The sequence below is a fragment of the Neolamprologus brichardi genome, chromosome 2, assembly GCF_056152115.1.
Source record: "Neolamprologus brichardi isolate AB-2024 chromosome 2, ASM5615211v1, whole genome shotgun sequence".
Taxonomy (NCBI): Eukaryota; Metazoa; Chordata; class Actinopteri; order Cichliformes; family Cichlidae; genus Neolamprologus; species Neolamprologus brichardi.
Genome location: NC_142105.1, coordinates 9,240,112 through 9,264,088, shown reverse-complemented (window position 1 = coordinate 9,264,088; position 23,977 = coordinate 9,240,112). Strand labels below are relative to the sequence as shown.

Genomic DNA, 23,977 nt, shown 5'->3' with positions numbered 1-23,977 from the left:
TCAGTTACAGATTTTTATTTCAACAAGTCAAAAACAAAACAAAGAAAACATTTGAGTGTATTTACATCACGCTGTGAAAGCAAACTGCTTGACTTCCATTTGACTGCAAAAAGACATACTACTTTTTTTCTTTACATGTAGGAAAGAGAAGAAGAAAAAAATCTAAACTGTACAATATGTAAATCTCTATAAATGCCTGGTAAAAAAATAGCGGTCAAAGTGCTGGTGCAAAATACAGAGCTGTAACAACACTGACATTGTTTTTTGGCAATACAAACTTTTTCAAATCTTCCAAAGAAAAAAAAAAATCCATCAACTGACTCAAAGACTGTATACAGTGATTAGATTTCTGTGACTGTTCTTAAGTATTTACTTGTGAAAATTAAACTGTTCAAGCTTTAAATGTGCCTGTTACTGAAATAGACATTTTAAGAATCCTGCAAAATGGCGGATGCCAGCATGTTAGCATTTTGTTGTCTGCTAAATGACTAACAGCTTCACAAAAATGCATGGAAAAGGACACTTCAGATTTATGTGATTTAGATAACTATTTTAACTGGTCGCAGAATTTAGCTCAATGTTTACATCACATCACTGACTAACTTAAAACAATAAACACCCAAACAGCCAGTCTGCTAATATTTGTGAGCTACTGTGGCTAGCTGGCATATTACCAGTTAGATAACACAGCTAAAAGGATAGATTAACTGACTAACAAAGAGATGTAGAAAGGAAAAGTACTGATGTTCTGTGGTTAAACTGCTTTAACTTCTAGTTAGCAGCTAAGCTAGCTAGCTAACAAATACACATGATAAAATAGTTATATAAAAGCAGTAAATATATCAAGAACATGATAAGCATGCTCACTCTAATATATTATGAACACAACCAGAACAAGCTGGCTAAGCCTACACAGCTAATTACTGGAGCCAGCCAACATGTTAGCAGTTAGCCTACCTGCCACAATAGCTCACGGACTAATAGAGCAGAATCTGGTGCGACCTCGCGCCAGACATTTTCTAACTGTTAGCAAACACTGTTAATGTAGTTTTGAACCAACAGTTGGTTGGCAAAAAAAACCCTCACCCTTTAAACCATTCTGCTTGCTAAGGTTAAGATGTGAATGTGTATTTTATTAAGTATTGTGTGCTAGCACTCTGACATGTACCTTTTTTTCCTGGGGATGTTAATATACTAATGGGTAAACACACGACTAACATGCTAATAATTTACTGCTAGCACATCATCCCTAACTGACAATAACAACCAGCACTGATACAGAGGTGTTCACTGAAGCTCTGGTGCTAGGTTTTAACATTCAGCTAACATATCTTAATATTATTGCAATGCTTTCCAACCAAAAGACAATAGCATGAGATATTATGTTAGCGTGCCATATATAGAGTGTAATTTTTTTTAAACAAATAAAACTATGGCTGAGAAAAACTGTTGATCTGAAAGCCCATTAAATGCTTTAATAACCTTTAATGCAGTTTGTTTTTTGGCTCCTAAATACTCAATTACTGATGCTGTACAATGAAAAGTGTGATCTCAATTGAACATCAAATAGAGGTGCTTGGAAATAACTGAGAGAACCAAGATCTGAACCTTCAAGCAGAAGTTTGTAATGAGAGAAAAACCTGAAAGACTTCCCTACAAAGCACTAAGCACTGTTCCAACACAGGGTAGGTGTGAACTGGTGTCAGTATTTACCTTTCTATTTCCATTGTGGGTTTGGCTCCACCCTACATCGATAACTGTACTAGTCCTTTCAGGGTTTAAACTTCTGCTCACTTTTATGTTTACTACTGGTGTTGTAAAATACTACCTCGTGAAAAATAACCCACAGCCGAAAGTTACCAGTAGAAACTGGGGTGACTTACGTGAAAAGAAAAAAATAATTCCAGACAGAGCCAGCAGGTCTGTTGTTTCTAGACATAGCCCTGTTTTTTGTTTTGTTTTTTACATTTTGTGGACTATTAGTGAAAGGAGCAAGTTGGAAATAAAAAGGATAAAATAAGTAGTGGAAAAACAGTCCCTGCAGTTAGAAAAGGCACAAAGGTAAACGCTAAAACACTAATAAACTGGAAAGCCATCAAGTACTAGTCATATTTTTTCTTGAGGATCCTCAGGAAGCTCATCAAATGCATTAACCATCCAAGTAAAACAGGCCTTTGTTACAACCCTTGAAACCTCAAAGGTCTCAGACTTTCTGGTACCATCAACAAACCTAGTTCCCAGCAGAGTCCTTGGAGAAAGTTTAATACGTTTGAACCTTCAGCTACTTCACGTGCATCAAATACTGTTCAACTCAGCAAGGCTCCAACTCCAGCAAAGACGCTCATGAGATCTTTGATCAGCACTTCGGAGTCCTGATGGGAGGCACTTTGGTATTGGCATTTGGAATTTCCAGAACCGTAATACCTACGGATACAGTGACTGGAGTAACACTTAGTCAGCAAAAGAAATCAAATTAGTCAAGTTTTATGGCTTTTGTCACACGAAAATTGCCTGTTATTGGATGTGATTTATGAAATAAATTCTAGACTGATGATGGGCTGAAGGTTTAATTCAAAAAGTCATTAATAGCTGAAGGCCTAGACCTGAAAAGGCACACCTGACGAAGCATCGCAGCATATGATGCAGGTTTTATGGCGCCATGAGGAGTTCTTGAACTTGAACTCAAGATTGAGTCAAGTAGTGGAGTGAAGTTAACTGCTAACATGATGTTACGGACAGAACAAGCATTTCTGTGCTGCCACGCTCATCAGTCCGTTTTTGCTCTTCAATAAAATAAAACTCTCTTCCTAGTATCTCAGTTTCATGCTTTCTGTAGCATTTAAACCGCCATCAAACCGATGATCGTCATTAGAAAATGCCAGAAAAACAAAAATAAACATGTCTCTCTGGCTCCAAACAGTTCGTGCATACAGCGGTAAACGCTCAAAGCTTGCTGTGATCTCAGAGGATCCAGAGTTGTTCAGTAAACCTCATCGACTGCAGAAGATCCGCTGGCTGCAGCGAAACCGATGTTCTCGTTGATCAGCATTAATGTAGGCAGAGTCAGAGCTCCAGAGTCTCTAACGTGAACTCGGAGGGTTGGCCGCTCTTGCTGTTTGACTCTTTTGCTCAGTTAATGAAACCAGACGGGCTGCGTGCTAGTCGGAAAAAGATCCAGGGTCAGACTCGCAGTCGGTCATCTTGGCGTGATCTCCGGCATCACGGTGGGCAGGTGGATGGGCGGGCACGAGTCCCTGTGTCTCAGCTTGAACATCAGCTGCTCTTTTTCCTGAGAAAGCTTCTGGTTGGATGCTACCTGCCTCTCCAGCGCCACCTTCAGGTCTTGCTGCTCCTTCGATAGCTGCCTGAGAACAGGAAGAAAGGGAAAATTATTTGAGAAAGGACAAGGTGGTTGGGGACCTCTGTTACGTCTTTATGTTTCCTAGAAAACGGAGCAACGGACTGCACTGATCCAAGGATACTGATTTGTTTCGGCTGCTCTGCCTCACAGATTTTAAACTGGTGCTCAAAGTTGTTTTTAGAATAAATCTTCTTTAGCTTGTGACACTTTGAGTGGGTGTAAACACATTTTGTAGCTCTGAAACCTAAAACCTGCAGTACTTCAGCATAAAATTAAGGTAATGTAAACAGAGATCAGCTGATTCTGAGAGGGTCAGGTGGGAACTTTGCGCAGGTTTGTCTGGTTTTATAAGAAATTGCTCTTCTCTAATCTTAATGAGGTTTTTCTGAGGGTTGAATCCGAAGTTGGATCAGTTACTATCACTAAATCAAAATGTGTTGCTCCTTTAGTTTCAAACATGCACCTCCTTATATTAAACTGTTCTAACACCAGCCCATTTTGACTGAAGCGCTCCTGCAGGAAGATGTTCTGTCCAGCAGGTGGCAGCACACTCATGCCTCTGCTCTGCTTTCTTCACTCTATCAAATATTCAGGCACGTACTGAATGAGAGTCTGGCAGTTGTCTATCCGGACCCTCAGGTCCTCGTTCTGCTGCATGGTGTGGACGATCTGGTCCTCCAAAGCCAAATTCTTCTCCACCTGAAAATCAGGAGACGAGCATGAAGACGAAGAACGTCGCGGAAAGAACGAGCCCCACAAACACAAGGAAACGTAAAGACATTAAATGTAACTGAACAGGAATGAAATGGAGTTTGAGGTCAAAGTTCAGGTTTTCTGCAGTGTTCAGCACATGAAGTCAAACTTTTAAAGTCTTGTAACATCACAGTTACTACAAAGAGATGTCTTTGTACTAACAAAGTTTTTTTGCATTTTCTCTGCAAACTCTGGACTCAGGATTTTAAAAAGCTCATTTACCGATTATCTTACTGAGGAGGTGCATTAATTAATTATTCAGAGTAGTTTTTAAACAGCATGGGTCTAGAACTCAAAGATTTAAGGTAAATGGTTTTCTCTGATATCCACAGGCCTTTCTAAAACCTGCAGCCTGCAGCTGCTATTAGATATTTTGTATAAAACCTTCTGAACAGATACAAAAACTATAGCTGACAAAAAGGAGAGCAGCTCCTGCACATCTGAGAAAACTCAGATCATTTCACATGAAACACAGCTCGTTCTAACACTCAGCATGTATCTGGTGTCTGTAGCTTCATCACGTCCACATCAGCTTCGGCGTCATCGTACGGACAGGTGACGTACGGACAGGTGACATAAAAGCTTCACACCTGCACTCTTTAAACATCATCACGTACCAGCATGTCCATCTGCTGCAGCTTCCTGTTCTGCTCCTGCACGCGCTCACTCTTCATCTCAATCACAAACACCAGGGACTCCTGCTCAGACTCCCAGAATGCACCTGGGCTCCCGTGAGCCTAAACAGAATATTAAAGAGTTTTAATATTGTAGTTACAGGTGGTTTAAATTGATTTAACTTCAAACACAAGTTGAACTTTAAAAAACACACACAGACACACCTGTATATTCCTCTGCAGGTCCTTCTTAAACGTCGATTCTTCGACTCGTCTCTTCAGCTCGTTGTAAACCTGCAGCTCTGCCTTCAGCTCCTCCACTTTAGCCTGCAAAAACAAAACAAAAACACTTAATTCAGCTTCTTCCTGGTTACTGAATACATGAAACATCAACACGCTAACATCCAGAACAGCGCCCCCTACTGGAGTTCTCCCAGGGTTTCTGCAGGTATGTTTAACACTTTTCTAACTGCTTACAGAAACGAATTCAATACCTTCAATGCCAGAAGGGGCAAAATGTACTCAAATATGTCCATGCAAAACCTCTGAAGCCTCAAATTCACACAATTTAAAAGGATCACCAGAATTATTAAACAGATTATTACTGTTGTAATTTACTGCTGTTTCTCTTTTTTCCCCCTAGAACAAACTGGATTCAGTGTTTTAAAAAAAAAAAAACCTCATTCAGCTCATTGCCATTAGCAGGTGCCTGTGTGGTTATCCCATACAGTTTATGCAGTTTAATAACCAAGCTAACTGACGTTATTTGATGACTTAGCACTAAAAGCTAAGCTCATACTGAGGCTTCCAAACACAGAGTCTAATATATACAGACAAACATGGAATCTTTTATATACAGGCTATGTCTTTAACTTTAAGCTCGAATTAGTGAAACTGAGGTCTGTATCATACAAACGATCTCCGCTCTCACCGTTACTTCACATATTTGTTCTTTTCATCAGCTACAAATACTTGAAATTACAATTACCACTTTTACCAAGTGCATCAACTGTGGGAACCATATCTTTTAAAATGTAGACTGTTATAAGAGCTTCACTAACACTTAATAATTAATGGGTAAAGCAAAACAAAATTACTCACACACAAACAGGAAACGCAGACTTTGTGAGATAAACCAAGAATGAAATTAAATCTAGTTGTTAAATACAGAATTTCATTTACATTCTCGGCTGATTTTCAGACTGTATTAACAGACACAAAAACACTGCTCGTCGTTTCCACGCGTTTACCTTGAGAACGTTTTCAGCCGCCTGAAACTTTTCTGTCAGTTGATTTTTCTCGTGCTCGTTTCTCCTCTGCAGCTCTGCAGGAAACAACACAAACTCGGTTTATAGTCCCAGCATCACATGACCTCAAACAGGATTACTTTTTAAAAGTGGCTTCACTTGTGTTTGTCGGGTTCTTTTATCTATAACAGATATTCTAATTAGACAAGAAAAAAGAGACAAAAACAACCACAAAGACACATAAAATGACCAAAAGGAGACTAAAAATGACTTCAGGGTGACAAAAGAAATGAGAATCCAGTCTGCTTCTTAGTCATTTCCCGCTTCTTTGATCCTGGGGGTCTCTCTGCAGGAGGGGAAGTCTGTGGTCCCATAATCACAACTCGTTAAACAAATACAGCAGATATAAGTGTTGACTCTCCAGCCGTCTGCTGTGCGTTACCTTCCACGTGCCTCTCGTGCTCCTCAGTAGCAGATTTACTCTTCTGTTCATGCAGGATGTTCAAATCGGCCGTCGTCTCCGTTTTCACCTGGAAGTCAGGACAGATTCAGTTTAATAAAGAGGAAAATAATGAGACACAGGGCTCGCAAAATCGCTAGCCCGACGTCCCGGGGCTAGCGAATTTTCCAGTTGGGCTACCTAAATCTATCTCTGCCCTGCCCGTCGGGCTATCATAGGAAGGAAAAATATATGTCAATGCTTTTGCATTCTTTCGGAAATGTAGCTGGGTAATTATGTCATTGGCATCGGTGAGCCAGAATTTGCGCTTGTTTTTTGCTTTCACTTTGCAATCGCGCGAACTGTGTATAGAGAGCGACAGCACTGATTGGTGAGTGATGATCATTTGCACACCAATTCCTCTGACATCGTCTTATCAATCGTTAGCTTACTATGCAAACATGACAAGTGAAATCTCCCGCAGCAAGCTTAAACATGCGCAGAGAATCGCTGAGCGTTATGTGAGTGCGTGTGTAAAAGCAGCAGGATATATATTTTAGTTCTGCTGAGCCAAATAAGACAGGTCAGCGTGAAGAAGTGACAGCCAAAGAAAAGCTTACCACAAAACGGAAAAGTTATGACAAATCAGACTATAAGGCAAAAAGAAAGTGCAGCTTTATGGTTTCATGGACAAAAGAATTTCTGTGGCTGCAATATGACGAGCTAAATAACCAGGGCTGCACATAAGTGGTCCGTAGGTGCGCATTTGCTGTCAAAATAAAAAGAGCGCACAAGATAAGAAGTTGCAACGCGTGTTTGCGTACATAAGATTTTCTGGAGAAGGACAGACATTTGTTTAGAACTCTTAAAGATGTCGAAGAAGCTCCTTTAAGCAATTACTTTGGTTTTCCTCCACCTCCAAAGAAATGTCAGAAGGAGTCCGAACCACAAAAGAAGCACGTATTCTCGGAAAAGTGGTTGCAGGAGGTGAGCTGGCTTCAAACAAATGATGAACGCACAGAGATGTGGTGCAGAATGTGCCGTGAAAATCCCACTCTAGCGGGCAAAAACAGCCTTTTATATGGACGCAAACGCGCATTGCAACTTCTTATCTTTTATTTTGACAGTGAATGCGCACATGCGCACCCGTGTAAATAACATAATGTTCTGCCGGGTATGTTGTTGGTTTTCCCTCGATTTCCCTGGAGTCGACAAGCGCCTTTGTTACTGGGACCAGTAACTTTAAGAAACGCCCCCATTAGAACCCATGAGAAATGCAAGAAATGCATTATTGCTCAGTCTGCAAAGTCTTTCCTGGAACAAACACCAATTGCAAATAACATACTAAAAATAAACCTGAAAAATCTGTTTAGAACAGCATACTATGTTGCAAAGAGTGAACTACCACTGGCAAAATTTAGCAGTCTTTGCAAACTTCAAAAAGCAAATGTCCACTTGCCTCTTACCCGTGACTTCAGAGGAAATTTCAAATTCAGGATCTGACACAGACTGATTCATGTCCTACACAGTTCTTACAAGTTCATAGAAATTTCTGTTCAATTAGAACCAAGTATTTGAGTTGATGGTTGTAATTTTTATACAATGTTGCAATTTGTGTTTCAACAATTTTTTTGATTAATGTTTTGTTTCCGTTACAATATTATACTTTAATGTATAAGATTGTAACGGAAACAAAACAGGAAACAAAACATCAATCAAAAAATTGCTCTCTTTTTTATTTGGGCTACTTAAATTTATTTTGGGCTACCAAAAACTGAAGAGTCCCTGCCCGAAGGGCTACCAGGGATTTTGAAATTTTGCGAGCCCTGAGACAGTTGGAGGGCAGGCGTCAATAAAACAGGACACATGAAGTCCCAAAAACCTGCTGTGTTTTACAAAGAAACTTGATTGGTTTCTGTGCTCCTTTAATCACTGACATATTTTTAAAAAGTCCATTCACTGGTTTTCTTCTTTTTTTAAATCTTCTTTGGCAGAACACAGAAATGTCTAATATCTTATTAAAGGTGGCATCCCTCAAGGAACTATTTTTGGTCCTCATTATTTTCAGCATCACAACACTTCGAGTCTATATTTCATAAGCAACATATTCAATATCACTCTGTATGCAGATTATAGTACATTTTAATCTACCTGCTGTACCTAAGAGCTCCTACTCACTGAAAAACTTCTTCGGCTGTTTAGAATAATTTCTGGATGGCAAAGAAACAAACAAAAAAAAACCCCAAAACAGAGAACACTGTTTATTTTCAATCAACAACAAAAATCAGTGATTGCAGATAATCAGGTCAGTAATCAGAAGAACATCTCACCTTATCGAGGATGCTCAGTACGAGGCCACACAGTTCTTCATCACCATGATCTTTCAGTAACTCCGCCCTCTCTGGGTTCCCATTGGCCTCCTTTAAAATCCTCAGCTGCCACTCAAACCGCTCCAACTGCTTCTCCAGACAGACGTCCGGCTCACCTGACGCACGTTTACCTGCCAACCGACACAAAAACATGACCTTGAGTTACAAACATGCTTTAGAGCAGAGGTTCCCAAAGTGTGGGGCCCGCCCCCAAGGGCACAGAGTCATTGCAGGGGGGCGCGGTATGAAAAGAAAGAAAAAAAGAAAAAAGAATGCTTGGACACTGCTAGCATAATGGACAGACACAAATGCAAAGCAGTACATGAAGCACACCACCCTCTTCAGGCAGAGAGTGGAACTACAGGCATTATAGGTTGACTCTAATGTTTTGGCTGCTGTCACAGCATTTTCCCAGCTTTTATGATGAATTTTATATTAGAAAAATATTTCAATAGAAATCAATAGAAAGACTGAAGAAAATGTTTTGGTTCTACTATTTTTACCTATCAACCTCCTTACGAATAATCAGAATCCGCATTGGAAAAGCCACACTAAGTTCATAGTTTGTATGTCCTGTTTGTTAATGTGTTACTGAAGCTGTGAAGCACTTTGCAAATTTGTTTTTATGAAAAATATTGTAATGTTTTTCAGGCCTTCTAAACTTCACTTTCCTTGACTTTAATTTCATACTTTTTAATGACCGTGGGAATCATGAAAAAAATGTTCTCAAGGTCTAAAGCTGAAGTTCATCCTTGCAAGAACACACGGTCATGAATCACACCTGTATGCAGGAAGTATTTCTCACTGCAGTTCTTATTTCAACCCGTCGATTACAGCACGGACGTGCAGACACACGATCTGTTCATTCAGTTTCAGTGACGTCTTCAGTTTGGATAAACCCGATCACATTTCAGCTGTCACAAACACAACGAAGGTTATCATTAACAAAACGTCTGGAGTCAAAAACAAGCTGCCACATATTTTAATACTGGGAGCCAACGGGGCTTTAAGGGCTTACTTAATATCTGTATTTTTCTAATAATCCTAGTTCAAATTCAGGCGCAAACAGGTCGGAGCCTGTCTGATGTTTAGACAAAGACCAGCTTTACTTTGATTTGAGTTTATTCACAAAGTCCTGCAGCAGCATGTAAACACAGAAAAATGAGACCCGACGGAGTTCAGAGCAATAAAGTCGCGTTTTTAAAGCTTTAAAATCCACGTGGAGACAATTTAACATGAGAGGAAGAGATTTAAACTAAAACTCATCAGAGAGCTGAAACAGTGCAATTTTCAACAAAAAAAACATGAATGAATGAATAAATGTGCAAATATGCTGTTTTTAAGGTGAACTTCCAGCTACTGATTCACAGGATGACGACACGTCTTCCTCCAACGCTGCAGTTTAAACGAGTGGCTCGTAAACAGGAGGAAATGAGGGTGCAGCGAGCGTCAGCGGTGAGTCAAACTTTCAAAGCAGCTGCTTCATTCAGTCACTCTGATAAAATCAGTGTGAGGATGATCGTTCAGAGCTCGTTTGTCACTGCTGGGAAACTGGAGCTCGTAAAAATGTGAATATTGTCTGTTTTCATAGGACCGTCACATGATTTGGCTGAGTAAAGCCACACACTGGAAAGCTGAACTGAAACATGAGACATATGGCACTACGTCATGTTAAACTCTGTAGTTTTATTCCGTTTCATAGTTTTAAATCTTTTCATTAATAACATAAAAATATTTAATCAACCTAAAACAAGAATAATGAATAAATCTAGCTTTGTTATTAATTTCATTTTTTTTTGTTAAAAATGTCACTTTTTTCCTGTTACTGCATTATTACATCCATTTCTTTGGATTTGATTCTATTTAAGATGATTCTGCCTTTTTTGTGACATTTTATCTGGCTGACCGATGCAGGATTTTTAAGGCCAGTACCAATAATATTTAACTCATTCAAAGTCAGATATATGGGCCAATATTTAGCGTAAAACATATCGCCAACATTTGTTATGTGTAATCATTTGTAAGCCCTTAATGTAAAATGGTAATGCAGTTTAAAGAATTTGTGGATTACTTGTTTACTCCGACCAGCTGGTTGTTGTTTGCTCCAAACAAGAGTTGCCAGCTGGGAAGTTGCACAGCGCCCTCTGGTGGGCAAACTATGCAGCATCGCTTGTAACAGGTTTGAAGGGTGTTTCTACAGTCTCTACTTACATTTTTCATTTTCAGTCATCAGCAATTATTAAAACCGATACGGCAAGACTGGCAGTCAGTTAATATTGGCGAATATATTGGTCGAACTGTCTTTATTCTATTTATTTGGGGTTTTTTTCTTTACTAGCTGATTGTTTTTAATTTAATTTGATGTACTCTTTTGTCCATTTAAGTATTTTAAATTTGTGAATGAATTTTCTTCTTTTTGATTTACTTTAAATTATTGTTTAGCACTCTGAACTCTGCGTTACAAGTGCTATCAGATAAATTCTCACTGCTGATCTGCAATGTACTCCAGGGTGTACCCAGCTTCTTGCCCTATGACTGCTGGGATCTCCCTGAACTGGATAAATGGAAGAAAATAGATGACTGACAATAAGTCCGGGTTTAAAGAGAACTTTTTGAAAACTCTTATATAAAAAAAACATCCATAAACTTGTTTTATGGATTGTTTTTTCATTGGTGACCAGCATGTTTAGATTCCCTGTTAGTGAAGCGTAAAATAACACTTACATAAAATAAACGCGAGGCTAAGACTAACAAGCGTCCGGCTACGAGGCAGCGAAAGTAAGAAAAATGGTAATAATCTGCTCCAACTGATGGATGTGTCTGAGGTGGAGACATCTGTCCTGCATAAACAGAACTAGCCTAAACCTTCGACCCAAATAAGGAAAAAGACACAGTAACACAGTAGCATAAAATCAATGCTATGCTAAATGCTCCATTAGCATTCGACCTTTAAACTGTCAGGTAAAAAACCTGAACAGGTAAAACTGTAAGACGTGTTCTGTTAGAGGGAGATAAAGGTGTCCTAACAGGTGTGAACAGACACCTGTAACGTTCTGATGATGATGTCACTTCAGTTTCTGTTTATTTAGGAAAGGCCAGGAAGCATGACTTCTTTCGTCTGTCATGCAACAGATTTATCTGCGCACAGGCTCATTTTCATCTGCAGCGCCTGGCAGCTTGATGGTTCATTAAAAAAAGCCTTAGAATAAACTAAGATGGCAGTTTGTTCTGTATGAAATAGTCAGAGCTTTTTTCCAGCAAGTTCTGAGGTGACTCGAAGGTTTTCCCGTTCCAGGAGTGTCCTGGCTGTGGCCTGGGGACAAGCCCAAAACACTGCTCAGTACAGGTGAGCATGGCATCTACTCTGACCTCCTCCCGAATGACCAAGTTCCTTACCCTCTTTCTAAGCGAACCTTATTTATTTATTTATTTTTAGAAAAAAAGAGGATGAAACCAGTCATATATCCGCTGCTTATTTTCACTGGAAGTGTACAGAAGCAGAATTACAAAAATCTGTGTCACCATCTAAATACCAGCCCATTTACGGAGAACACGCCGTAATTATCACACATGCATTTATCCCACCACCAAAAACAGAAACGAGAACTTATAGAAACAATTCTGTGACATCACTCAGAGAGGAAGAGGTCGGTCCTTTTTCCTCAGAAAAAAAGGAGTCTTTGTACTCCTAAAATATGAAGTATGACTCTACGCATTACAGCAGAGTGAAAGTGAAACCTCTCATCATCAGTCAGACTGATTCTCATGACATTAGGTTCAGAAAAACAAGAGAAGCAAACAGGAAGTGAAAGAAGAGTGAAGAGGAAACCACAGTCTGCAGCACAAAATATACTCACCTTCATCATCCTGGCGGATGTTCACCTTCTGAGTCTTCTCTCGTTTCTTGCCTTTGCTTTTCTTCTGATAAGACAAAAAGGAGACATTGCAGTAAATAAACAGAGGTTAAAATTCCTCTTAATGAACATGTATTATTAAAAAATAATCAGAGAAGGGCATCAAACCTCTGGGATACTGACTTAAGCAGCAGTTTCAGCTGCACTAGATGGGCAACAATGGGAACCCCCAAAACAGGAATGATTTCACAGCTGGAGCCCACTCACATTTTCTCCCAGCTAACATTATGTGACTTCTTTTTCACTAGTTTTGCATTTGGGAAGTGTCAGTGTAGCTACTGATAGCATAAGGCGATACCTGGACCCTACAGGGGTTACACAGGTAGTCCATCTCCACATGTCATTAACAGGTGTGCCTCCCAGCACAGTCTCAGGAGCATGGAGGAGACTCCTGGAGATGGGCAGTTACTCTAGGAGAGCTGGACAGGGCGGCAGAAGGTCCTAAACCCATCAGCAGGGCTCATGTCTCCTTTGTGCGAGGAGCAACAGGATGAGCACTGCCAGAGCTGCAAAATGACCTCCAGCAGTCACTGGTGTGAATGTCTCTGACCACAGACTTCCTGAGGGTGACCAGAGGGCCCAACATCCTCCAGTGGGCCTATGCTCACTGCCCGGCACTATGGAGCCTGATTGGCATTTGTCATAATTACAGCCATGTGAGCAGTAGTTTTATGCTGACAGTCAACTTCCTGTTGGCTCTGACCAGGTTCATTAGAGAAAAGCGACTCTCTAATATTAGCTAATGCTGCCAATGCTGACAGACTGCTTGATACCCACTTTACCAGCTAACGTCAGCATGCTGATAGCCGTTGACTGGTTATGTTAGTGACTGTTAGACTTTGTTGCTAAGCTAACATTAGCTTGTGTTGTTTGCTACTGATGGTGAGGTGAAAGAGAAACGCTGAGCAACTCACGAGAAAGGAAGATCTGAAACACTTTGAGTTTAAAGAAACCCGAGTCAGGGAAGGTTTGAGCTTTTGATGTACACTACCACCTGTCCAGAGACGAGCTTTAATAACATCCCATAATAATTAGACATGAAGTGAAGTGTTACGACGTGACCGAGTCCTGGTCCGGCTCCAGGTAACAAACTGGAGCAGGGAGTTTGTTGTGAAAGCGTCTCATTAGTGTCCACATGACTGACGCTGAAACGTTCCCTCTTTTCTTTGTGTGTTACATAACTTCAGCTGCTGCAGGACGACAGACGCCTGTTCCTGCTGCTGAAAACCAAACGACCTGCAGCCGCTCGGGGCCTGCACAGAGACGATCCACCACCTGGGGCAGGTCTGAATCCCAAAAGAAAGATTAAAAAGACTTCAGACTGTGACGAGGTGTTGGGTGAGGAGCTACAAAAATATAACAAACGATTCAACATTAACACGAATGAAGTGCTTTTAATGTAAAAACCTGCAGCTGCACCTGGAAAAGGTGGAGCAGACAAACAAAAGGATCAAGTGATTTACTGAAAGCCTTCTTAAAAACTTCTTAAAAAGAAACACAATCTAACTTAAACCAGCTTGACTGTTCTACCCTCTGAAGTATGAAACCATGAGAGGACAATAAAGGCTTTTATTACGCACTTAAGATAACTGAAGTAGAGCTTAATCCAACAAGACATAAAAAGCTGATATAAAATAGATAAACACATGTTCTGACTATGGAATAATTACACTGACAAGCTTCTAGCTATTCTTCCTCCCATTATTATTACTACTAAACTTCAAGTTATTATTCTAATTTCAATGTCTCCCTCCATACTAGAGGAGAGCTTTGAAAGCCAGGCTGGGGTGCAGGAAGGTTGTGGGAGGGGCTTCAGAGGGAGAGTGGCGGTGGCGCCAAGTGAGTCTGGGTTTACAGCGAGAGGAGCATAGATGTAATAAATTTAAAAAAAAAAAAAACAGATGTTGCTTCTAGATGGGAAAAAAGAAGCCAGCGTAGAAGTGACTTAAACATGCTTTTTATCTGAAGGCCACCAGATGGCGACAGAATCTGTAAACACGCCCCTGCTGAGTTTACGGACTCCGGCACTCGTTTCGAGTCATACTGAATTTAAAAAAAAAAATTATGTTTTGTAAATCTTGTTTAAACCCGTTTCAAAACACAAGATTATCTGTGGTATGGAAACACCAAGTACTCATCACTAGTCATTAGCAAACAGTCAGAGCCAGCCTTCGCAATCACATTTGGTTTTTGGATGGCGATCGCAGAAACGCGCAACTTGAGAAATTCAAATCACAATAGCTGCCTTAGGGCGCTTTATATCATGAGGTAAAGACTCTACAATAATACAGAGAAACAGAGAAAGCTCCAACAATCAGCGTCCGCCCTGACCAAGCGTTTTGGTGACAGCGGGAAGGAAAAACTCCCTTACAACAGGAAGAATACTCTGGCAGAAGAGAGGGGCGGCCATCTGCCTTCACAATCTGGCTGCAAATCCTTGTTTTTTTTCTTAAGGTCCATTAAAAAGACTTTCCCTGTTTTGAAGCATCTGTGTGCAAATACTGAACCCCTGTTTTCCCGCAGCATCTGTATGACAGTCATCACTGGATCTGTCAACGTAAACCGCCGTAAATCTTTCAGCAGCTCACAGGAAGCCAGCATCACTTCAGCGAGAGAAAAAAAGGAATGACGAAAACTCGTTTATCCCATTAAAGAAAGAAAAATATCGATCAGGAGACACGCAACTCATTACTTAACCAGCATTGTTCAATCCCAGCAACACACACAAACAAACACTTGCATAAGTTAGGCGTGTATCCAAACACACACTGAAATGCTTACTGTATTGCCTCACACCACCTTATTGCTCAAACACTGAGGCCAAACAATCACGCCCTAAAACACTGCGCCACACACACACACACACACACACACACACACACACACACACACACACACACACACACACACACACACACACACACACACACACACACACACACACACACACGCTATATAAACACTTCAAACTCTGCTCTGCAAACTGGACACCCTCTTTATTTAAACTCAGAGCAGAAACAATAAATATCTCTGGCTCAAACACGTCGACGTGGACTCAACCTCTGAGGAGGAGGAGGTGGAGGAAGGTGGTAGTGAGGAGAAGCATATGTTCCTGCCGGCGTTGTGGAGGCCCTCACTTTTTAAAATGGCCATAAATCAGCAGCGAGATTCCTCTCCTGTGTTTAAACAACACTTCGCCTCGGAGAAAAACCTGCCTGCAGAGAAACAGACGCCTGGTTTCACGGAGCAGAGACCAGACTCTGCTCCCGAAACCTCCACCACGAGGAAAAAACACTGATTAACAAGTTTGGGTTAAACTGCAGCAACTGAACAGCCGAGCGAGTAAACGATGAAATGCTGAAATGGTCTCTGTGCCATGAACAATCCCACCGGACATCCTCAGAATCAGCTGTTTTTTTAAAAAAGAATTTTAGTTTATTCAGTGAAGCCGAGCAAAACTTTACCTTCTCGCTGTGAAGACTTTCAAAGTTTCACACTTTTTAAAGCTTTTTTGTTTAGCCTCCCTGAGGCTAAAGAAGCCTACATGATATTTATAAGACTAGAACACATTTAAGCTCTGCTAAAACCTGAACCTAATTCAGGTTCACGTCCACTCTAAACACTAAACCAGGTTTCTGTGTTTTGACACCGACTCTGAGCATCAGCATGAAGGATCCATCAGAGCAGGGTGTTTGATCCGATCTCTGATAAATCACTGGAGCAAATTTTAAAAAAGTGCATTCTGGGTAAACTTTCATCACCACGTGGCGGTGTAGCGTAGTGTATGCTTAGAACAAGTGAGAGCAGATGAAAGGTCTCCATTTAAAAGATAAATCAGCTGGAGGTTAGGATGGAGCTGCTCCTGCTCACACAGCGAGAGGTGGAGTGGCAGGTGGTTGCAGTGTTAGCAGTGATGCAGGTTTGATGTCACTGGTAGTAACCAGGAGGATGAGTTTGTGGATGAAAGCAGATGACATCAACTTCCTCTGTTGGTTGGCGTAGTTTAGAAACAGGGAGAGGAGTTCAGAGGTGCCTCCTAAAACCTGGACCCCACACCTCCTTGAGTAGATTTGGTTTGGGAACACCTCCTGGTCCCTGAGAAAAAAAACTTTGCCAGAAGTAGATTGTCTTGAATAACGACTTCAGAAAAGTGGAACAGAAAAAAAACTTTTTTATGTGACAGAATAAACTGTAACCTCTCAGTCAGAGCAATGTGTTCATACATCGCTCACGGAGGTCAACCTTTTAGGAAAGAATGCTAAGATTGCTAATGTTAGCACATGCGTTCTTACTGCTAAACTAGCTGTCTAGTATTAATTTAAATTTCAGGTCAATCAAGCAGGTAATCAACTGAATTTCTTTGAAGTGGAGAACTCAACAACATATCAGTGAACAGAACTGTGATCATCTTTGAAATAGTTTATTCTTTAGCCACAATTTTCTGCACAGCTTCGTTTATCAGCTGTACTAAACCCAAAGTACTCCTGAACAGTTTACTAGTTATACTTTGTTTACTACTTCCCGTACATACTGCCCTCTATCGGCTTTTTCTTACAGAGCACTGCGATAACACGCTACTAAAGCGCAGCATCTGTTTTGAGAGACAGAAGTGACAACAACTCATCCAATTAAGACCACAGCCAGAGTATTTCATAACTTCACAAAATTCTTTTTTAGATCACTTATAACGGTTTATTTTGTGGGGTTTTCTGGGAAAAAAGAGAAGATGTTTAAATTCTGTGTAGATAAAAACAGAATCCAGATATTTGTTATTCCTTCTGACATTTTTACCAGTGGTTCAAAGCTGAATTCATCAGTATTCATTAGTTCCTGTTATTTTAGCTCATGTGGTGAACTGATAGTTTTACTGCAGAGGTTATAAAGTTCACACAGAGGGGGAGCAGAAACCAAACAAGCAGAAGTGCGTTCAGGTATTCGAGTTTTAAGCTTCGAGTCCTGCCAACTCTTATTTCCAAAACATCTTCCTCCACCCACGTTACTCTTCTCCTGTCATCTTTAAAACAGACCGTCTGCTCTGTCTGGAGTCCAGACGGTGGAAAACTGTAACCGCCACACCATCTGTTGGTAGAAACAACTGGACGGGTGTGAACAAAAAGACCAAAGGTGAGAAACAAACTGCACGTGAGCAGAGCAGCAACACGAGCGGCGTTAATAGTCAGAGGTTTGAATATATTTGAATAGAGCTGCAACAGCTACTGACATGTTTCCAACAATCACAGCTGTGGATTCACCACGAGGCCTTCACGCGGACTGTAAAATGTGTTTAGGATTAAAGATTTTATAAGATTCAGTCTGAGAAGCCTCTCTGACCCACAGCGAGGAACGGCACTCATTACTGGTATAAAAACCTTTAAAGGTCAAAGAAAATAAATAAATAAATAATCAAAATCACCTGATCAACAAGCTCAAAGGTCCAGAAAAATGTCCTTTCAGCTGTTTCCCTCCACCACCCATCACAAACCAATAAACACATTCAACTTTACTGTTGTCAGGCAGAAGCACTCTGGTTTAATCAGCCACCTTTACATGCATCAGATCTCTTCTCTGTGTCCGAGGCTACAACGAGTCGATTAAAAGGCTCAGTGGTTACTTTGTTTCCAACGTCTTTTGAACGTTTCCTCTGGCTGCTCCACTCCGTGTGTGAGGAGGTGCACACGCAGCGAGACAGAGCAGAGAAAGGAGCAACTAACGAACTTAACTTATTTTACTTATAAATCTAGTTTACATTCTCAGATGTTTGTCATGTTTTCATTTTAAAAAGAAGAATGACTCCAAATTTGTTAACTTAACACTCGTACCAGACAGATACCAGCCGTGCTAAAGAGGCGTCCAGTGAAGAGCAGTGACGTGGTGACCAAAGACCGTAGAGAGTCGCTGACGTTCAGCAACATAAAGCAGTTGGGCGGTCCTAAGGTAATTTGCCCACTGTGAGGCACGCAGCTGACACCAATGAGTGAAGAATACTCCTGATTGTAAATGCAGTAAATGCACGGTTACCTAGACAACCACACCCTGGAAAGCTCACTGGTTGCTAGCGTAAAATTGTGAGCAACAATGCGATGCTCACTGAGCGAAATGCTTCCTACATGGACGTCCTTAACAGTTTATTCACGGTTATTTCCATAACTTTATCAATACGGCGCTCTCATTTCAATAAGAAAGAAAACAGACGAGGTTAAATAAGGTCCGTACGTACTGTGTTTATGTAAGAGCCTGCAGTCTACATTAATCACATTCTTCAATCACCAAATCATACTTCGAATGTTGGCTTTTTACGCTGTACACATATGGTGTCACATTATGTAATTACCGATACAAATTAAAGGTTAGTTTAATCACATTTCACCTGTTTTAGCCGTGAACTAGCGTGGGACGGCACTGTTGCCAGTCACACAAGTGATTCTGTATACAGCCTTCAGCATAGCGAGCACAGATACCGCAGTGACTCTGCAATGTCACCACCGGCTGTTCCCTTCCAGTCCATTTGAAAAATGGCGGCAGCAGTAAAGAAGGAGGAAACAGGAAGAAACGATGGGACCAAATGGACCAATCGCAGTCACTGCACAACATCGTGTTACAGTGTAGGGTTTCAAAGGGGTTTGCAGCTACGATTTTTAGTTTCCATATCGCTGTGTGGACGCACAGCAGGCTTAAAGAGATTTCAATCCCAAACTGTGTTCACAATTTTAACTGCTGATAGAAAATCCATTTTATTTTTAATTAAAAAAAACATTAAAATAAGCAGAAATGTTGCGACTGACAACAGTTATAGGAATCATTCATAAATCATTGTGGATGTTAGTGGGGAAGGTGGTATTTGAGCAGCAATCAATCTGAAATGCTATTAAAGCCGTCAGTGTGAGTGTGGATTTCCTCCTCAGGCTCTGAGCCTTTCTGACACGCCTCTTTCTATTCTGAGCTAATCAAAGATTTACTCGGCTTTGTGTTATGCAACAGCATCTTCAGCCGCCTCTGCGATGGAGCAATGTGCCCGAGGCAGGTATTTAAACCAGGATCAACATCAAATTATCCATCAACTTCAGCGTTATCACTCTGAAGCTCCAACCGAAGGCTGCAGCTGCAGCTCGTCGATACCAGGAGCTCCATTAGTCGGATCAATCGGATGGAAAAGTCTAAATGTCTCAGCTGGTCAATCAGTCACACTAAACACAAAATGCAAAGGTAGGTAAAGCCAAAACATCTGTATTGTCCAATAGCAGCTGGGGCGGTCCTGCGGTCCCCACATTAGCAGATACCACACGAAGTTTGGGAAATATATGATGTCATCACATTTCCTGTTGATTACTCGATGCTATAAAAAGTGTCGGCGTTTCTACGATTGTAGGTGGACATGAGCACAGACTGTAAATAAAAGACGGACATAGATGTGACCAAAAAATGTGCATGTCCCATCTCAGAATTAGCAGTTAACATCACTGTGCCACATAAATTGAGTCAAGCCTTAAAGGGGAGGAGCTAAAACATCTTGCTTCGGGTAAAGGATGCATCAAGGGCCAGTATAGGATAAATAAGGGTAACTTTAAATTGTGCAAAGTTACTCTAACACAGTCCAAAAACAAAAGTACGGAGCTGGAAATCTTTTTCTCTGAATCTCTGCAGGAAGCAAAATGCTGATAAACTTCCTCTCAGTTTCAGAAAAATGCTGCAACCTGCTCGCTGAAAGGATCAGAGTGGATTCAGCTTCAGTGATATCAAAGTCCAAGCAGGCGGGACAACAAGAGACACTGTGTGAAGTTTTAGTGGCGCTGTCACTTTCTATCAATAACCAGTGGAAGACAACAGCTGGCAAACTTCACTTTTACCCTTGAGTGGGGCAGAATTACAGCCACAAGATGGGCGAACGCCGCAGATTCACACACAGAGACTATTAAGCACCAACAGCTGAGCCGCACGTGGAGGTGAACGAGTCGACAGCTCAGAAAGTGTAAAAACTGCAGCCGCAAACTCAGAAACATCCCGACCGAGAGTCCGACACGACCCGAACAAGGGTTCTGCAAAGAAAGACGGAACAATATTTGGAGTTTTCACTGCCATTTCCTCTAGGAAGTATCATCTTATGCCCAATGTGGTCATCTGAGGCACATTAGTCCAACTCCAACTCTTCAAACTTTTTGTTTGTGAGGGGCAGCCTATCAGAAGAAAGGATGAATTCAAAGGCCCGGGGAGTGATAAATAGGCATTAAATTGAACTGTGAGTGATGCAAAGCAGTTCTATCGGAGTGCAGCGATAAAATAATGAGCAGAAAGGTGTTTTTAGCATTTTGTGCTCTGGTTTGTGCTGGTTTGAGCCACCGTTTGTGGCCCGTGAGCACAGCTGGTTTGAACTGATGTAAACTTCTCCTTTTAAATCAAACCTCTCAGCTGAGTGAGGCTCACGGAGGGAAGTCGAGCTCACTGCAGCACGTTTTGGTGCTAAAAGCTTAAAGCTGCTTTAAGCTCGTAAATAAACTCACTTTATCTGCACACTGGAGGATTTCAGAGAAGTTTCTAAATGAATGTGTCTGAGGTCACTGCTTAGAAAGGAGCATCGTGGGAAAACTCAAGATTAGAAACAGATGTTCAGGACGAGGAAAACGCTGTTTTCCCCACATTTTAGCGCCAAATCTCCACTTGCCGCCGTGTTTGTGACTCGGTTAAACTTGGGTAAAGACGATGCCTGTGCCGCGGACACACAGTCCGCTCCCCTCCGCTCATTCCCGGCACGTCTCGCCGCCGCCGACCGCCTGTTAATGAACCTCCGGCGGCAGAAAAACAGAAGACAAAGCAGAGCTGTGCCGGCGGGGTCCGCGAGTGTCTCCTGCCCGTGTGTCTCACCTTGCTCTGAGTGCAGCCCATTCCTCCTCCTCCGAGCTCCACAGTCCCGTTAAAGCCGCTGATCTCCTGCTCCTTCCTCTGCTTCTCTGTTGACAACTTTCAAACACTCCGGAAAAAGTCCCATGAACGCACCGCTGCAGCAGCCGGCTAGGAGGGCAGGGCTTACCTTTGCTGCCTTCAGGGACAATCAGGAACTCTTACCACAATCATCTCTTTAAAAAAAAGTGATGAGTGCAAAAAAAATGTCCGAACTTTTTTTCCACCTCCACTATTCAAATTAACATTTGACTACACACAAAGAAGAAAAATAATTTTCTCCACTCAGAAGGCAAAAGAATTCAGGCACTACATTGTTTACAACAATTTATCATTCGGACTTATTTTCTGTTGCATCCAAATTTCTGAAAAGATCAAAAATCCCGAAACATCCCAAAACAAATTTATTATCTATATAGAATATAAATAATATATAAATCTAATATATTTTATTATTTATTTTATTCAGTGGATAACATTTGATTTTGTTTTCATATAATATTATTCTTGCAAATAAGTCCAGCTTCACATCTGAACAGTAAGAACATAAATCTTCAGACTGTATTTCCTCCACACTGTACTAAAGTCTGGACAGTAAATTTACACATCACTTTAATACCAGCTTGTAAGACTTCAGAAATCTTCCAATAGTCACACTCCTGTCAAGGCTGTAGCATCGTAGTTCTATTTTCCCACAGCGTTTGAAAGTAGCCGCATATCAAAACTGTGACATGCGCAGTAGCGACTCTATTGTCTATGGGAACCGTTATGGTAATGCAGAAAACTCGTGTGTAAGTTACACAACTGGCCTTAACCCCCCCCCCCCCTTCCCCGCCCCCCGCTCAGCGGTTTATTTCATCCTGAGGAAACTCCTACACAACAAAATTAATCTGAGAGCTCCAGATAATCTATGAGTAATCTGAATTTCAACATAAAGTGAGGGTGTAATGGCTCTGAAACGCCCTCTGGACCTAAAATTACTTCACATATTGAAAAAAAAGTATGTAGAATATGTTACTGTGGATGTCAAAATAATAATAATTTAAATATAATAATAATAATTTCCAGGTGGAAAATTCACACAAACGGCTATTTTGGTTCACGAGCTGCAGAGTTTCACGTGGAAAGGTGTCAGATAAAAGTAAATATTTAGTTAGTCACGGTAAATTTTTCATATCTGGTGCAAATTAATGTAGCGCAAATAACTTTTTTATTGTATTTAATCTTTGCAATGGTGTTAAGTTATAAACGTTATCTGCTGCCAGAGAAACCTAGATTAGTTAGAAAGGTTATTTATCAGCAGTCATCCTGATAAGTTAGATAAAGACAATATAATATCAAACATCTTTTTACCATTCATCCACTATTTTGGTATCTATCCAAATACCAAGCAAATACAGGGCCAGTATTTCAGATTTCACCAATAGAATACCAGTAATTTTACTCTACAAAGGCAGGTGTAGGGGAGAGCAGTGTGTCATGATTCATAAATCATCATCAATTTGAAAATTCTGAATACAATCTAAAGACCAGTGTCATTTTTTATTTTTATTTCCTTTTAGCTTATCGTGTATATTGAACTTTTTTTTTTAGAAAGAGATGGAATGTAAACGTGCCTTCTTTGAATCACTTTCAGTCAACTTATGATGTTTAAATGTGCCACAGGCTATAAAACAGACAGGGAAGAGCAGGAATGATCAGTGGGACTGAATCAGTCTGTGGAGGAGCTCTGCTGCCTCTGTGGAGCTGAGACTGGTTCTTCATAATGACCTCCTGTCCTGACTTTCACTGACTCCTTCAGATTCTGACCAGCCTTGTGCGTTAGCCTGTCCAGCCTTCTGGCATCTGTGTTACACAGAAAATTTGAGATGTACGAAGTGAACGACAAAGGAGATGGGACTAGCTAATGAGGGTGGGGGCGTGGTGTGCTCGGCTTCACCTCAGCTGAAGTGGACCTCTGCACTGTGTTTGCACTGATGATGTCACAAAGTCCATCTGTGGTTAAGCTGTGTCCAGATGACTGCAGATACAGCAGTCTCTTCTGCAGGCCCTTGTAGTCATTAACAAGGAGACTTTCCCTACTCGTCCATGTCAACTACTGTCATCTTATTGTCAGCTGCAGCAATAGTGTCAATACTGTCACTGTCCTGACCTGCAGCTGAGCTTTCAGGGTGGTGTCTGCTTGAATTACAGCATTTCTATCAGCTGATGTCATGGTCAAGGGTGTGTGTGTGTGTGTGTGTGTGTGTGTGAGGTATGTAAACACTAAGTCTGACTCTCTTTAGGGTTTAGGAAGATGACGTTATTGGTGTGATCAGGAAAAACTTCTCAGATCATTCACAGTAATTCAAAATAAAAATATATAACCAGCATAGTGCATGCTACTTA

At 41.0% G+C, this 23,977-nt stretch overlaps 1 protein-coding gene and 1 long non-coding RNA gene across 3 annotated transcripts; one reads left to right on the top strand and one right to left on the bottom strand.

The window, feature by feature from the left end:
• ccdc69 (coiled-coil domain containing 69) lies at window positions 1–21,692 on the bottom strand. 2 transcript variants are annotated; one of them, XM_087847169.1, is made up of 9 exons: window positions 21,554–21,692; window positions 12,641–12,704; window positions 8,745–8,914; window positions 6,418–6,505; window positions 5,979–6,052; window positions 4,954–5,055; window positions 4,732–4,851; window positions 3,963–4,060; window positions 1–3,365 (listed from the first exon to the last, which is right to left on the bottom strand). In XM_087847169.1, the coding sequence occupies exons 1-9, from the start codon at window positions 21,572–21,574 to the stop codon at window positions 3,197–3,199; spliced, it is 906 nt and encodes a 301-aa protein (XP_087703295.1). In that variant the 5' UTR covers window positions 21,575–21,692; the 3' UTR covers window positions 1–3,196. The 2 variants fall into 2 exon arrangements, with proteins under 2 accessions (XP_087703295.1, XP_087703296.1); XM_087847170.1 differs by lacking the exon at window positions 21,554–21,692 and adding an exon at window positions 18,517–18,653.
• On the top strand, window positions 18,591–21,479 carry LOC102778629 (uncharacterized). Its single transcript, XR_437151.2, has 3 exons — window positions 18,591–18,631; window positions 19,676–19,900; window positions 20,369–21,479. It is a non-coding gene; the product is annotated as an uncharacterized LOC102778629 (long non-coding RNA).
• Window positions 21,693–23,977: the final 2,285 nt, after the last annotated feature.

Bases quoted from the DNA above. Each gene is read 5' to 3' on its own strand.
- ccdc69 (XM_087847170.1), bottom strand. From the start codon at position 18,609: ATGTTGCTGAACGTCAGCGACTCTCTACGGTCTTTGGTCACCACGTCA. The intron at 8,915-12,640 runs GTGAGTATATTT...GTCGGTTGGCAG, and splicing joins CATCCGCCAGGATGATGAAG to GTAAACGTGCGTCAGGTGAG. The intron at 6,506-8,744 runs GTGAGATGTTCT...CCTGACTTCCAG, and splicing joins TACTGAGCATCCTCGATAAG to GTGAAAACGGAGACGACGGC.